Below are 16,292 nucleotides of genomic sequence, written 5' to 3' on the forward strand. Positions count from 1 at the left end.
GAATATAGTTGTGCAATAATTGGCTGTTGATTGCTGGTGTTGACTTCTTGATGTGTAGTGCCTCGCAGACGTCGAGCCGCCTGCTATCGCTGTATCTATCGATGATTTCTGTGTTGTTTACTAGGATTTCTCTGGCGATGGTTTGGTTATGGGAAGAGATTATATGTTCCTTAATGGAGCCCTGTTGTTTATGCATCGTTAAACGCCTAGAAAGAGATGTTGTTGTCTTGCCTATATACTGGGTTTTTTGGAGCTTACAGTCCCCAAGTGGGCATTTGAAGGCATAGACGACGTTAGTCTCTTTTAAAGCGTTCTGTTTCGTGTCTGGAGAGTTTCTCATGAGTAGGCTGGCCGTTTTTCTGGTTTTATAGTAAATCGTCAGTTGTATCCTCTGATTTTTGTCTGTAGGGATAACGTTTCTATTAACAATATCTTTCAGGACCCTTTCCTCTGTTTTATGAGCTGTGGAAAAGAAGTTCCTGTAAAATAGTCTAATAGGGGGTATAGGTGTTGTGTTAGTTGTCTCTTCGGAGGTTGCATGGCTTTTCACTTTCCTTCTTATGATGTCTTCGATGAAACCATTGGAGAAGCCGTTATTGACTAGAACCTGCCTTACCCTACAGAGTTCTTCGTCGACTTGCTTCCATTCTGAGCTGTGGCTGAGAGCACGGTCGACGTATGCGTTAACAACACTCCTCTTGTACCTGTCAGGGCAGTCGCTGTTGGCATTTAGGCACATTCCTATGTTTGTTTCCTTTGTGTAGACTGCAGTGTGGAAACCTCCGCCCTTTTCCATGACTGTTACATCTAGAAAAGGCAGCTTCCCATCCTTTTCCGTCTCGTAAGTGAAACGCAGCACGGAACTCTGCTCAAATGCCTCCTTCAGCTCCTGCAGATGTCTGACATCAGGTACCTGTGTAAAAATGTCGTCAACATACCTGCAGTATATGGCCGGTTTCAAGTTCATGTCGACTAAGACTTTTTGCTCGATGGTACCCATGTAGAAGTTTGCAAACAGGACACCTAGGGGAGAACCCATAGCGACCCCATCTACTTGCTTATACATGTGCCCATCCGGGCTCAAGAAGGGTGCCTCTTTAGTACAAGCTTGGAGTAGTTTCCTCAGAATACTTTCTGGCATGTCAAGAGGAGTACAGGCTGGATCACGATACACTCTGTCGGCTATCATTCCGATTGTCTCGTCCACAGGTACGTTGGTAAACAGCGATTCTACGTCCAACGAGGCTCTTATCCCTGTGGCCCGTGCGCCCCGCAGTAAGTCCACAAATTCCTTTGGAGACTTCAGGCTGAAGGCGCAAGGAACATAAGGAGTCAGCAGGCCGTTGAGTCGCTTCGCCAATCTGTACGTGGGTGTGGGTATCTGGCTAATGATTGGCCGAAACAACACCTATACCCCCTATTAGACTATTTTACAGGAACTTCTTTTCCACAGCTCATAAAACAGAGGAAAGGGTCCTGAAAGATATTGTTAATAGAAACGTTATCCCTACAGACAAAAATCAGAGGATACAACTGACGATTTACTATAAAACCAGAAAAACGGCCAGCCTACTCATGAGAAACTCTCCAGACACGAAACAGAACGCTTTAAAAGAGACTAACGTCGTCTATGCCTTCAAATGCCCACTTGGGGACTGTAAGCTCCAAAAAACCCAGTATATAGGCAAGACAACAACATCTCTTTCTAGGCGTTTAACGATGCATAAACAACAGGGCTCCATTAAGGAACATATAATCTCTTCCCATAACCAAACCATCGCCAGAGAAATCCTAGTAAACAACACAGAAATCATCGATAGATACAGCGATAGCAGGCGGCTCGACGTCTGCGAGGCACTACACATCAAGAAGTCAACACCAGCAATCAACAGCCAATTATTGCACAACTATATTCTACCCACCTCAAGACTCCGCTCCAATATAGAAGCATCAAGAAATATGGACCAATAGGCTTTCTACAAACACTTCTATTCAATATCCATTGTTTCGTGTTCTGTCTTGTGTTGATACTTTTAATACCCTATTAATATCCTCTAATGCCACATCATCCTTCCCACCTTACTCAAATGTAATGCCACATCACCCTTCCCACCTCACTCAAATGTAGATATAAAACCAGGGAAACGCAAGTTCTAATCAGTTGTGTATTTGTGAAGTCTTTGAAAATGTAATAAGTTTTACGAAACGCGCCCGTGTCGCGTCAGACTAGAAATAAAAATGAATTTTGGAGAAGTGATTTTTGATTTACCTCCAATAGTGAAGCATAATGTACGAAAGATTGAGAAAATTCGTGTTAGAATTATTAATCTTACTTTTTCGGTCATATTTAATAAAATATGTCTACAGGAAAGACTGCTACCAAAATATACTAATATATATATATATATATATATATATATATATATATATATATATATATATATATATATATATATATATATATATATATATATATATATAAGCCTATACTTGCATAAACCACAAGTGAAGATTAATAATCTTTGGACAACACCCACCAGTGGGACTCAAACCCAGAAAGCACAACTACCTTCCAGTAGCTGCCATAACTAGTATGCTTTAACCCACTACACCATCAGACCCTACAAAAGAAGTAGAGAGTTCGAGATATATATACATCCCAAACATCTTCCACTTCCCGAGGGCACCAGATAAGTGTGGGGTCAGTCTGCATTTTTCGTCAAGCCACTGTCAATGTGAGAGACATTGACAGTGTCAATGCCACGAGTTCTCTCACATTGACAGTGGCTTGACGAAAAATGCAGACTGACCCCACACTCATCTGGTGCCCTCGGGAAGTGGAAGATGCTTGGGATGTATATATATCTCGAACTCTCTACTTCTTTTGTAGGGTCTGATGGTGTAGTGGGTTAAAGCATGCTAGTTATGGCAGCTACTGGAAGGTAGTTGTGCTTTCTGGGTTCGAGTCCCACTGGTGGGTGTTGTCCAAAGATTATTAATCTTCACTTGTGGTTTATGCAAGTATAGGCTTATAAGCTGGACACGAGTTCTCTCATATTGACAGTGGCTTGACGAAAAATGCAGACTGACCCCACACTCATCTGGTGCCCTCGGGAAGTGGAAGATGTTTGGGATGTATATATGTCTCGAACTCTCTACTTCTTTTGTAGGGTCTGATGGTGTAGTGGGTTAAAGCATACTAGTTATGGCAGCTACTGGAAGGTAGTTGTGCTTTCTGGGTTCGAGTCCCACTGGTGGGTGTTGTCCAAAGATTATATATATATATATATAATCCTGTTTTACTTTGGGTCTGGGAAGATCTTGCAAATATTTGTAAGGTGGCGGTAATGAACCCTAACCTCCTGCTTCACCTCGCCTCTCCCCCCCCCCCTCGGCCCCGCTTCTCTCCCCCACACCTCACCTCACCTGGAAGAGTGGGGCGGGGCCTCTCCCACCACCAATATATTGTTATATCACACAATACATTGCCAAGGCGGCGGTGACCGGGGTGGTTTTCTCTGCCACTGACGGCTTGATTCATCTTTCATCTCCCGACCAACTTGTCCCTAGCGGCCCCTGACGATCAAAGATGCAGCTGCACATCGCCAGACACGATCTACAGCCCGCCAGATGATGATAGCGCTCACAGGCGCTAGTCGTACAGGACGCGGAGGTCTGAACGTGTTCAGGTCCTAGGGCAGAGATTAACAAAATAATAATTATTCAGACCACCAGGGAGGGAAGGAGAGGTGGGAGCCTCGGCTGAGCAAGCCAGATTGGACGATGAGGAGCACGTCCAACGTGGGGGGTTAGGTAACAATGGGTTAGGTGCCCACCTGTAGGGCAGGGAGTGGTGGGTAGGGGGGCTCCAGTGGGGGATTATCTTGAGGTTATCTTGAGATAATTTCGGGGCTTAGTGTCCCCGCGGCCCGGTCCTCGACGAGGCCTCTTTTTTTGTTACACACCCCAAGGAAGCAGCCCGTACCAGCTGTCTAACTACCAGGTACCTATTTACTGCTAGATGAACAGAGGCATCAGGGTGAAAGAAACACCCAATCCGTTTCCGCCTCCACCGGGGATCGAACCCGGAACCTCAGGACCTCGAATCCAGAGTGCTGTCCACTCACTTGTCAGGGAGTTAGGGGGCAGACCTATACGGCAGGGAGGGGAGTGGGGGGGCAGGGGGCCCACATGGAAGGGGGTACAATAGGGAGGGCCCGGGGGGGGGGGAGGGAGGAACAGTAAAGCTCTTCAAATACTGTTTATCGCGACCATTAGCTGCCCCGTAATACTTTATGTAATGGTGGAAATAAGTGTGATTGAACCTCGAACAAAATTTTATACTTAACGACAAAATCAACATTAATTAATGGCTCTCTGAACACAAAATATTTTAGCTTGAATATAATCTAATCAGACGTAGGTTCAAATCGACGTAGGTTCGAACCCTCGTCACGGCCCTAGTGGATTTGTTCATTTGATGCATCACGCTATTGTGGTTTCTGAATGTTACTTGTATGCATGTTTGTTCATTAAAGAAATAAGTTTATATATGATGAATGCGTAATGTATTATCATCACCTGTATGGCGAGTCTTGAGTGACGATAAGGTGAGTGTGTGTATGTGTGTGTGTGTACTCACCTATTTGTACTCACCTATTTGTGTCTGCAGGATCGAACATTGACTCTTGGATCCCGCCTTTCGAGCATCGGATGTTTGCAGCAAAGATCCCGGTCCTATTTCCCTATCACACCTAATTTTAAAATTATGAATAGTATTTTGCTTCCACAACTGTTCCTTAAGTGCATTCCATTTTCCCACTACTCTCACGCTAAAAGAAAACTTCCTAACTCTATGACTCATGAGTTTCCAGCTTCCACCCATGTCCCCTCGTTCTGTTACTATTCCGTGTGAACATTTCGTCTCTGTCCACTCTGTCAATCCCCCTGAGTATTGTTTACGTTCCTATCATGTCCCCCCCTCTCCCTTCTTTTTTTCTAGTGTCGGAAGGAACAGTTCCTTCTGGCGCACTTCATACCCCATCCCTCGTAACTCTGGGACGAGTCTTGTTGCAAACCTCTGAACCTATTCCAGTTTCATTTTATGTTTCTTCAGATGTGGACTCCATGGATGTGGCGGCATACTCTAAGACTGGCCTCACGTAGACAGTGTAAAGCGCCCAAAATGCCTCCTTACTTAGGTTTCTGAATGATGCTCTAACTTTTGCCAGTGTAGAGTACGCTGGTGTCGTTATCCTATTTATTTGTGCTTCAGGAGATAGATTAGGTGTTACGTCAACGCCCAGGTCTCTTTCTCGCGTCGTCACAGGTAGGCAGATCCCATTCATTGTGTACTGTCCCTTTGGTCTCCTATCACCTAGTCCCATTTCCATAACTTTATATTTGCTCGTGTTGAACTCCAGTAGCCATTTCTCTGACCATCTCTGCATTCTGTTCAGGTCCTCTTGGAGGATCCTGCAATCCTCATCTGTCACAACTCCTCTCATCAACTTTGCGTCATCCGCGAACATCGGCATGTAGGACTCTACTCTTGTAAAAATGCTGTTAAGATATATTAGAAATAGAATTGGTCCCAGCACCGATCATTGAGGTACTCCACTCATTACTGTTCGCCAGTCCGACTTCTCGCCCCTTACCGTAACTCTTTGGCTCCTTCCTGTTAGGTAGTTCCTTATCCATGCTAGGGCCTTTCCTCCCACCCCCGCCTGCTTCTCGAGTTTGAACAGTAGTCTCATGTGCGGTACTGTATCAAAGGCTTTTTGGCAGTCCAGAAATATGCAGTCTGCCCAACCTTCTCTGCCCTGTCTTATCCTTGTTATTTTATCATAGAATTCCAAAAAAAGGTTAGTTAGCCCCACGATTTCTCTTTCCAGAACCCATGTTGCTGTTTGCAAACTGGGTTAAATACGTTCCTTGTACACATACGATTACTCGCAATCCACATCTATACATGCGTGTGTGTGTGTGATACCTGGTTGATACCTGGTTGATGGGGTTCTGGGAGTTCTTCTACTCCCCAAGCCCGGCCCGAGGCCAGGCTCGACTTGTGAGAGTTTGGTCCACCAGGCTGTTGCTTGGAGCGGCCCGCAGGCCCACATACCCACCACAGCCCGGTTGGTCCGGCACTCCTTGGAGGAATAAATCTAGTTTCCTCTTGAAAATGTCCAAGAGGACATTGTGTGTGTGTGTGTGTGTGTGTGTGTGTGTGTGTGTGTGTGTGTGTTTGTGTGTGTGTACTCACCTATTTGTGTTTGCGGGGGTTGAGCTTTGGCTCTTTGGAACCGCCTTTCAAATGTTGATCAACTGGTGTACCGATTCCTGAGCCTACTGGGCTCTGTCATATCTACATTTGAAACTGTGTATGGAGTCAGCCTCCACCACATCACTGCCTAATGCATTCCGTCCATTAACTACTCTGACACTGAAAAAGTTCTTTCTAACGTGCCTGTAGCTCATGTGGGTACTCAGTTTCCACCTGTGTCCCCTTGTTCGCGTACCACCAGTGTTCAATAGTTTATCCTTGTTTTCCCGGTCGATTCCCCTGAGGATTTTGTAGGTTGTGATCATGTCTCCCCTTACTCTTCTGTCTTCCAGTATCGTAAGGTGCATTTCCCGCAGCCTTTCGTCGTATCTCATGCCTCTTAGTTCTGGGACTAGTCTAGTGGCATACCTTTGAACTTTTTCCAGCTTCGTCTTGTGCATGACAAGGTACGGGCTTCATGCTGGGGCCGCATACTCCAGGATTGGTCTTACATATATGGTATACAAGATTCTGAATGATTCCTTACACAGGTTCCTGAAGGCTGTTCTGAAGTTAGCCAGCCTCGCATATGCCGCAGACGTTATTCTTTTTACGTGGGCTTCAGGAGACAGGTTTGGTGTGATATCAACTCCTAGATCTTTCTCTCTGTCCGTTTCATTTAGTACTTCATCTCCTATTCTGTATCCTGTGTCTGGCCTCCTGTTTCCACCGCCTAGTTTCATTACTTTGCATTTACTCGGGTTGAACTTCAACAGTCACTTGTTGGACCATTCACTCAGTCTGTCTAGGTCATCTTGTAGCCTCCTACTATCATCCTCAGTTTCAATCCTCCTCATAATTTTTGCATCATCGGCAAACATTGAGAGAAACGGTTCTATACCATCTGGGAGATCATTTACATATATCAGAAACAGTATAGGTACAAGGACTGACCCCTGTGGTACTCCACTCGTAACGTCTCGCCAATATGAGACCTCACCCCTCACACTGAATCGTTGTCTCCTGTTGCTTAGGTACTCCCTTATCCAATGGAGTACCTTCTCTTTCACTCCAGCCTGCATCTCCAGCTTTTTCACTAGCCTCTTGTGTGGCACTGTATCAAAGGCTTTCTGACAATCTAAAAATATGCAGTCTGCCCACCCTTCTCTTTCCTGCCTTATTTTTGTTGCCTGGTCGTAGAATTCAAGTAACCCTGTGAGGCAGGACTTGCCATCCCTGAACCCATGTTGATGCTGTGTTACAAAGTTCTTTCGCTCCAGATGCTCCACTAGCTTTCTTCGCACAATCTTCTCCATCATCTTGCATGGTATGCAAGTTAGGGGCACCGGTCTGTAATTCAGTGCTTCCTGTCTATCCCCTTTCTTGTATATCGGGATTATGTCAGCTGCTTTCCAAATTTCTGGCAGTTCCCCTGTTGCCAGTGATTTGTTATACACTATGGAGAGTGGTAGGCACAGTTCTTCTGCTCCTTCCTTTAGTATCCAAGGGGAGATTCCATCTGGGCCTATAGCCTTTGTCACATCCAACTCTAGTAAACACTTCCTTACTTCCCCGCTGGTAATCTCAAACTCTTCCAGTGGTTCCTGGTTAGCTATTCCCTCTCGTATCTCTGGAATTTCTCCTTGCTCTAAGTTGAAGACCTCCTGGAATTTCTTATTCAGTTACTCACACACTTCTTTGTCGCTTGTAGTGAATCCTTCTGCCCCTATCCTTAATTTCATAACCTGTTCCTTTACTGTTGTTTTTCTCCTGATGTGGCTATGCAACAATTTAGGCTGAGTCTGCCTTGCTTGCGATGTCATTTTCGTATTGTCTTTCTGCCTCTCTTCTCATCCTGACATATTCATTTCTGGCATTCTGGTATCTTTCTCTGCTCTCCAGTGTCCTGTTATTCCTATAGTTTCTCCATGCCCTTTTACTTTGCTGCTTAGCTAGCCTACATCTCTGATTAAACCATGGGTTTCTCATCTTCATTTCACTGTTTTCCTTTTGGACTGGGACAAACTTGTTTGCTGCGTCCTTGCACTTCTGCGTGATGTAGTCCATCATATCTTGGACCGTCTTTCCCCTGAGCTCTGTTTCCCATGCTATATCTGTTAGGAATTTTCTTATCCTCGAGTTCAATAATCCTTCTTCAATCAGGTACTCAAACACCAGTACACTGTGGTCGCTCATTCCTACTGGGGCCTCAAAACCGATTTCTCTTATGTCGGAGTCGTTCAGAGTGAAGATCAAGTCGAGTCTCGCTGGTTCGTCATTTCCTCTCATCATTGTGGGTTCTCTAACATGCTGAATTAAAAAGTTAGTAGTCACCACCTCCAGTAGTTTGGCTCTCCACGTATCCTCGCCTCCATGCGGTTCCTTATTCTCCCAGTCAATCCTTCCGTGATTGAAGTCCCCCATGTTGAGCAGGTGGGATCTATTTCTACAGGCAGCAGAGGCTGCCTTCTCAATTATAGTGTTAACTGCCATGTTGTTGTTTTTGTACACTTGACTGGGTCTTCTGTCATTTGGAGGAGGGTTGTATATTACTGCTACTACTATTTTTGGTCCTCCCATTGTCATGGTGCCTGCTATGTAGTCTCTGAAACCCTCACAGCCTGGGATAGCCATCTCCTTAAAACTCCATTCCTTTCTCATGAGTAGGGCCACTCCGCCTCCTCCCCTACCTTCCCTCTCTTTCTTTATTACTGTGTACTCCTGGGGAAACACGGCATTCGTTATGATTCCAGAGAGTTTTATTTCCGTGAGTCCGATTACATCTAGGTTCACTTCTTGTGCTCTTCCCCTTAGTTCACTTGTCTTGCTTGTGATCCCAAATATGTTCGAGTACATCACCCTGAAACTGACTCTCTTCTGCTTCTCCTCTGAGGGGGGGGGGACCTGTAGGATCTGGCGTGAGTGGGAGCTGGGAGGATTTGGTACGGGGAGAAGGAGGAAGGGCTTGGGGGGGTGGGAGAGAGGGGGAGGATAGGGGGGAGAATGAGAGGGGGAGGGTTGGGGGAGCATGGGGGAAGGAGAGGCTTTGGGAGATGGGGGGGGGGCTTGGGGGGCATAAAAGGGGGGAGGGCTTGGGGGGGGAAGGAAGGCGGAGCTGGGTGAGGAAGAAGGGAGGGTTTAGGGGAGTGGTGGAGAGGGGAAGACTTAGGTGGGGTGGGCGAGAGTGGGGGGCAGGGGAGAACTAAGGGCTTGGGGGTGGGAGAGATGGGAGGGCATGTGGGAGAAGGGAGGGCTTGGGGGGATGGGGGAGAAGGGAGGTCCTGGGGAGAGGGGGTGAGTGGGAGGAAGGGGGTGAGCGGGAGGAGGGGGGTGAGTGGGAGGAGGGGGATGGGTGGGGGGAGGGTGCCCTAGGTGGTTACTTAGTGGGGGGCTGACAGGGGATGGGGCATGCACGGTGTCTGTTGGGTAGAATGTGAGGGTAGTGCCCCACTCCCTGTCGCTGTTGCATTGTTTGAAGAGGGTTCCCCACTCCCCTCTGGGATTGTAGGGTTTGGGGTTGTGGTTCTCTGATTCCTTTCTCTCTTCCTGAGCTCCTTCCTCACGTCTGCTGCCCGTTTTCTCTCTTCCCTTGTCATATCCCTCTGCAGGAATACTTTTTCGAACTTCTGTGCATTTGCTAGACAGCACTTCCTTGCTAACAGTTCCTCTTTCGTGATTTCGCTCATGAACACCACCTTTATCATTCGGCTTCTGTCCTTGTTGTACTTTCCAAGCCTGAAAACCTTTTCAACATTTTGGTTAGTTTCCTCCATCCTTACCTCTTTAAGGATCTCAGTAACTATGTATGTGTGTGTGTGTGTGTGCGTGTGTGTGTGTGTGTGTGAGAGAGAGAGACTTCTTAGTGAGATTAAGAAATTTAAACATAAAATACGTGAGAAGCCTTTAATGTCTTATGGGTGGATTCGAGTCATATAATTCCTTTTGCCGGGGACTGGAAGCCTGTACTTTAGGCTAATTTATATTGAGATGTCACATTGGTTGAATTACTGATCTTTGCAAGGATGCCACACACAACAGTTACCTAACTCACGGATACCTATTTACTGCTAGGGAATCAGACGCATCAGATGAAAGGAAACGTGCCAAACCATCCCTGTTTTCCCGCTCTCTCCCATCCGGGTATCGAATTCTGTATCCCCGATTGTGAGCCGAGAACATAGACTCCAGTGGTGTGCAATTTTCCACTAGTTGGAGAAATTCTGGAGTTTATTCGATGTATCCTATTATATATATATTTTATATATTGATAAAAGATTAACATTTATAGATGTGGAGTGCGAGTAATCGTATGTATGTGTACAAGGAACGTATTTAACCCAGTTTGCCAGCAGCACAGCAGGAACCCTTAAGTACACACACATGTCACTTGCCGTCAGTGGTTATAACAACCAAAGTCAAGTGGGAGGTTTGAAGAAACATGAAGGCCCTATAATTTGATTATTCTTACTAATAATTGGTTGTTTCATCGCCCATTATATTGTAGTAATAGGCGCTCCCATTATATATCGATTCTAATAACAAGTTGATATACTTACCAATTCCTAGCAATAAGGAAGATACGGGCTCACTGGTCTGCTGAAATAAACAACCCTTCCTCCGAATAAAGAGTACGTTTTAATACTAAATGTAATAAGTACAATCCTGACTATCGGCATAGTACATAAATACACTTAATCGCCAGCATCGCACCAAAATATTGTGAATATTACGGTTTACCTGAAAAGCTGTATAGAACACCACGACCAAACCTAACCTTCTTAGTATAGGAGGACATGCATGTAAATAGCATTTATTGCTTCTTAAATACAATTAGTACTTAACCTATAGCTATACTGATATTACAATTTTATAAAACTAATAAAACAAAACTAAAGTTAATAAATAAATATTAAATAAATTTAATATTTAAATTAATTATAAAGTAACTCAGGATATATCTTGGTTATCTTATAATTTTAAGAAGGATATTTTGAAATTTTGTATAAAATCTCTATTGTTTAATAAAACTGAAAAAGAAATTCTTTATATTTAAAACTTATGTATTGAACACGAAAACTTCATCCTATAAATTTTGAGTGCATTAACAAAAAATGAGAATATATGGGGAGGTAAATGTAACAGCACAATTAAGTGTATATATGTACTATGCAGACAGTCAGGAATGTACTTATTACGTTTAGTATTTAAACGTTCCTCGTTTAGTATTTAAACGTAGGGTCCATTCGGAGGAAGGGTTGGAAATAAGGGAGTGGAGGCACTTACTATTCCTCTACAGGAGAGGTGGGGGTTGCGGCGGCAAGATGGACTCACCGATCTTCTGGAGGAAGGCGGCGTAGTTGTTGTGGACCACCGGGTCTGAGGGCCGGGCAGCTAACAGTGCCAGGTGGAGGCTCTCGGCCTCCGTGGAGCGTCCGGCCTCACTGTAGAGCCCAGCCAGGGTCGACACGGCATCCCTGTTGGTTGCATCGTAGCGTAGACTCTCCTCCAGCAGCGTCACCGCCTCCACCATGTGACCCTGCTGCCTGGTGGGGAGACAAGGTTAGAGACGATTATCTTCCAGTAACACTTCCAGATCCTCCCAAAATGCTACAGTGTTCGTTGGGTTGAAAGGCAGGACGAGCTGGTGGGAGGAATTCCCTGCCACCAGCACCTCTTTTTCAGACGCTTAAATAATTTAGATATCTAACTGCCAGCAACGTGAAACAAAACAAACGGGGCTGAATTTGGTAGGAGCGAAGCTGGGCAAATTCTCAAGGGTGTATATTTTTCTGTAACGATCGGCAGGCCAGCATGACGGCACTCACGTTCACTCTCGCATTTGTTCCTTATCAGGAAAAACGCCGTGTGTGTGTGTGTGTGTGTGTGTGTGTGTGTGTGTGTACTCACCTAATTGTACTCACCTAATTGTGCTTGCGGGGGTTGAGCTTTGGCTCTTTGGTCCCGCCTCTCAACTGTCAATCAACTGGTGTACAGATTCCTGAGCCTACTGGGCTCTATCATACCTACATTTGAAACTGTGTATGGAGTCAGCCTCCACCACATCACTTCCTAGTGCATTCCATTTATTAACTACTCTGACACTGAAAAAATTCTTTCTAACGTCTCTGTGGCTCATCTGGGTACTAAGTTTCCACCTGTGTCCCCTTGTTCGTGTCCCACCCGTGCTGAAGAGTTTGTCTTTGTCCACCCTGTCAATTCCCCTGTGTGTGTGTGTGTGTGTGTGTGTGTGCGCGCGCGTGTGCGTGTGCGTGTGCGTGTGCGTGTGTGTGTGTGTGTGTGTGTGTGTGTGTGTGTGTGTGTGTGTGTGTGTGTGTGTGTGTGTGTGTGTGTGTACTCATCTAATTGTAATCACCTAATTGTGCTTGCGGGGGTTAAGCTCTGGCTCTTTGGTCCCGCCTCTCAACTGTCAATCAACTGGTGTACAGGTTCCTGAGCCTACTGGGCTCTATCATATCTGCATTTAGTTCCGCAAAAAGTTCCGCAAAAAAGTTCCGCAAAAAAATCTGCAAAAAGTTCCTTCTAACGTCTCTGTGGCTCATTTGGGTACTAAGTCTCCACCTGTGTCCCCTTGTTCGTGTACCACCAGTGTTAAACAGTTTATCTACCCTGTCAGTTCCTCTGAGAATTTTGTAGGTAGTGATCATGTCTCCCCTTATCTTTTGTCTCCCCTTTCTGTGTCTACAGAAGACACTCCCCCTTATTCCTCTGTCTACTTCTATGTGTGCGTGTGAGTGTGTGTGTGTAATCACCTAGTTGTGCTTGCGGGGGTTGAGCTCTGGCTCTTTGGTCCCGCCTCTCAACTGTCAATCAACAGGTGTACAGGTTCCTGAGCCTATTGGGCTCTATCATATCTACACTTGAAACTGCGTATGGAGTCAGCCTCCACCACATTACTTCCTAATGCATTCCATTTGTCAACCACTCTGATACTAAAAAAGTTCTTTCTAATATCTCTGTGGCTCATTTGGGCACTCAGTTTCCACCTGTGTCCCCTAGTGCGTGTGCCCCTTGTGTTAAATAGCCTGTCTTTATCAACTCTGTCGATTCCCTTGAGAATCTTGAATGTGGTGATCATGTCCCCCCTAACTCTTCTGTCTTCCAACGAAGTGAGGTTTAATTCCCGTAGTCTCTCCTCGTAGCTCATACCTCTCAGCTCGGGTACTAGTCTGGTGACAAACCTTTGAACCTTTTCCAGTTTAGTCTTATGCTTGACTAGATATGGACTCCATGCTAGAGCCGCATACTCCAGGATTGGTCTGACATATGTGGTATATAATGTTCTGAAAGATTCTTTACACAAGTTTTTCTAAAGGCTGTCCTTATGTTAGCCAACCTGGCATATGCTGCTGATGTTATCCTCTTGATATGAGCTTCAGGGGACAGGTCTGGCGTGATATCAACCCCCAGGTCTTTCTCTCTCTCTGTCTCTTGAAGTATTTCATCTCCCAAATGATACCTTGTATCTGGTCTCCTGCTTCCTACCCCTATCTTCATTACATTACATTTGCTTGGGTTAAACTCTAACAGCCATTTGTTTGACCATTCCTGCAGCTTGTCCAGGTCTTCTTGAAGCCTCAAGCTGTCCTCCTCTGTCTTAATCCTTCTCATGATTTTGGCGTCGTCAGCAAACATTGAGAGGAATGAGTCTATACCCTCTGGGAGATTATTTACGTATATCAGAAACAGGATAGGTCCAAGCACAGAGCCCTGTGGGACTCCACTGGTGACTTCACCCATTCTGAGGTCTCACCCCTCACTGTAACTCTCTGCTTCCTATTGCTTAGGTACTCCCTTATCCAGTGGAGCGCCCTACCAGTTACTCCTGCCTGTTTCTCCAGCTTATGCATTAACCTTTTATGGGGTACTGTGTTAGAGGCTTTCCAACAGTCCAAAAAAATACAGTCCGCCCATCCGTCTCTTTCTTGCTTAATCTTTGTCACCTGATCGTAGAAGTCTATGAAGCCTGTAGGACAAGGTTTACCCTCCGTGAACCCATGTTGATGGGTTGTCATGAAGTCTTTTCTCTCCAGATGTGTTACTAGGTTTTTTCTCACAATCTTCTCCATCACCTTGCATGGTATACAAGTTAAGGACACTGGCCTGTAGTTCAGTGCCTCTTGTCTGTCACCCTTTTTGTATATTGGTACTACATTAGCAGTCTTCCATATTTCTGGTAGGTCTCCCGTTTCCAGTGACCTACTATACATTATGGAGAGTGGCAAGCAAAGTGCTCCTGCACACTCTTTCAATACCCATGGTGATATTCCGTCCAGCCCAACAGCTTTTCTCACATCCAGCTCCAATACGTGCTTCTTGACCTCATCTCTTGTAATTTCGAACCTTTCCAAGGTCACCTGGTTTGCTGCCACCCCTCCTAGCACCGTGACTTCTCCCTGTTCTATTGTAAAAACCTCCTGGAACCTTTTGTTGAGTTCTTCACACACCTCTTTGTCATTCTCTGTGTACCTGTCCTCGCCCACCCTTAGTTTCATCACCTGTTCCTTCACTGTTGTCTTCCTCCTGATGTGACTGTGTAGTAGCTTTGGTTCGGTCTTAGCTATATCATTTTCATACCTTTTCTCAGCTGCTCTTTTCACACTAACATACTCGTTCCTGGTTCTCTGGTATCTCTCTCTACTTTCTGGTGTTCTGTTATTACGGAAGTTCCTCCATGCCCTTTTGTTCAGCTCCTTTGCTTTCATACATTCCCTATTAAACCACGGATTCTTCCTTTGCTTCTCTGTTTTTTCCTGTCGGGCTGGGACAAACCTGCTTACAGCCTCCTGACATTTTTGGGTGACATAGTCCATCATGTCCTGTACGGACTTGGTTCCGAGTTCTGTGTCCCAATGTATATCCCATAGGAATTTATTCATCTCCTCACACACATCTGTGTGTGTGTGTGTGTGTGTGTGTGTGTGTGTGTGTGTGTGTGCGTGTGTGTGTGTGTGTGTGTGTGTGTGTGTGTGTGTGTGTGTGTGTGTGTGTGTGTGTACTTTCCTTAGGAGCCTAACCTCCCTACTCCCCCCTCTCAACCCCCCACAAGTCTCCAGTCACTCCCCCTCCCCTACCACTCTCAATCCCCTACGAGTCCCCAGTACCACAACTATATCAAATAGGATCACTGGAAATTAATTAAATAATTTGTTAATTTAAATGTAGTTTTAGTTTGACTTTTGATGTCAAGGTGTTTCTTGTTAGAGACAATATTCCTGATATTATTTTATTTTAGCGATTGTTGTTTTTCTTATGAAGTTGTGCTGTTATCATTATAGAGGCAGGCACAACACAGGCAGAACACGCTGAAAACACCTGTGACTACCGACCTACCACACCGAAACATCTGTGACTACTGAACTACCACGGATAAATAGCTGTTTCAACAAGATTGGTCAGTAATCACAGGTGTTCCTCATTCAGCCTATATTCGGCTGGTCTCTGGGGCTGACTCTGAATAATTCCTCCACTCTGTGTCATATTATCATGCAACAGGTCATTACAAGACTACTCTCCGGTGTAACTTGATTATTAAGTAATAATGTCTTCCCCGCTAATGGCTGTGTGAGGGTCAAGTTCACTCTCTGCGTTCAGATGAATCACAGGGATGTTAGGAAGTTTTCTTTTAGCGTGAGAGTAGTGGGAAAATGGAATGTACTTCAGGAACAGGTTGTGGAAGCAAATACTATTCATAATTTTAAAACCAGGTTTGATAGGGAAATGGGACAGGAGTCATTGCTGTAAACAACCGATGCTCGAAAGGCGGGATCCAAGAGTCAATGCTCGATCCTGCAGACACAACTAGGTGAGTACAACTAGGTGAGTACACACACACACACACGAACGAAAGAACTTTTTTAGTGTCAGAGTGGTTGACAAATGGAATGCATTAGGAAGCAATGTGGTGGAGGCTGACTCCATACACAGTTTCAAGTGTAGATATGATAGAGCCCAATAGGCTCAGGAACCTGTACACCTGTTGATTGACGGTTGAGAGGCGGGACCAAAGAGC

General features: G+C 45.3%; 1 protein-coding gene across 1 annotated transcript in view; it reads right to left on the reverse strand.

Annotated features, from left to right (window-relative positions):
• The window catches only part of LOC123752660 (protein O-mannosyl-transferase TMTC1-like), a 150,264-nt gene that overhangs the window by 34,755 nt on the left and 99,217 nt on the right, over window positions 1-16,292 (reverse strand). The window contains exon 4 of the mRNA XM_069311328.1: window positions 11,594-11,805. Coding sequence (XP_069167429.1) covers window positions 11,594-11,805 — 212 coding nt within the window. The remainder of the gene's footprint in view (window positions 1-11,593; window positions 11,806-16,292) is intronic.

The sequence above is a fragment of the Procambarus clarkii genome, chromosome 69 (genome assembly GCF_040958095.1).
Source record: "Procambarus clarkii isolate CNS0578487 chromosome 69, FALCON_Pclarkii_2.0, whole genome shotgun sequence".
Lineage (NCBI taxonomy): Eukaryota > Metazoa > Arthropoda > Malacostraca > Decapoda > Cambaridae > Procambarus > Procambarus clarkii.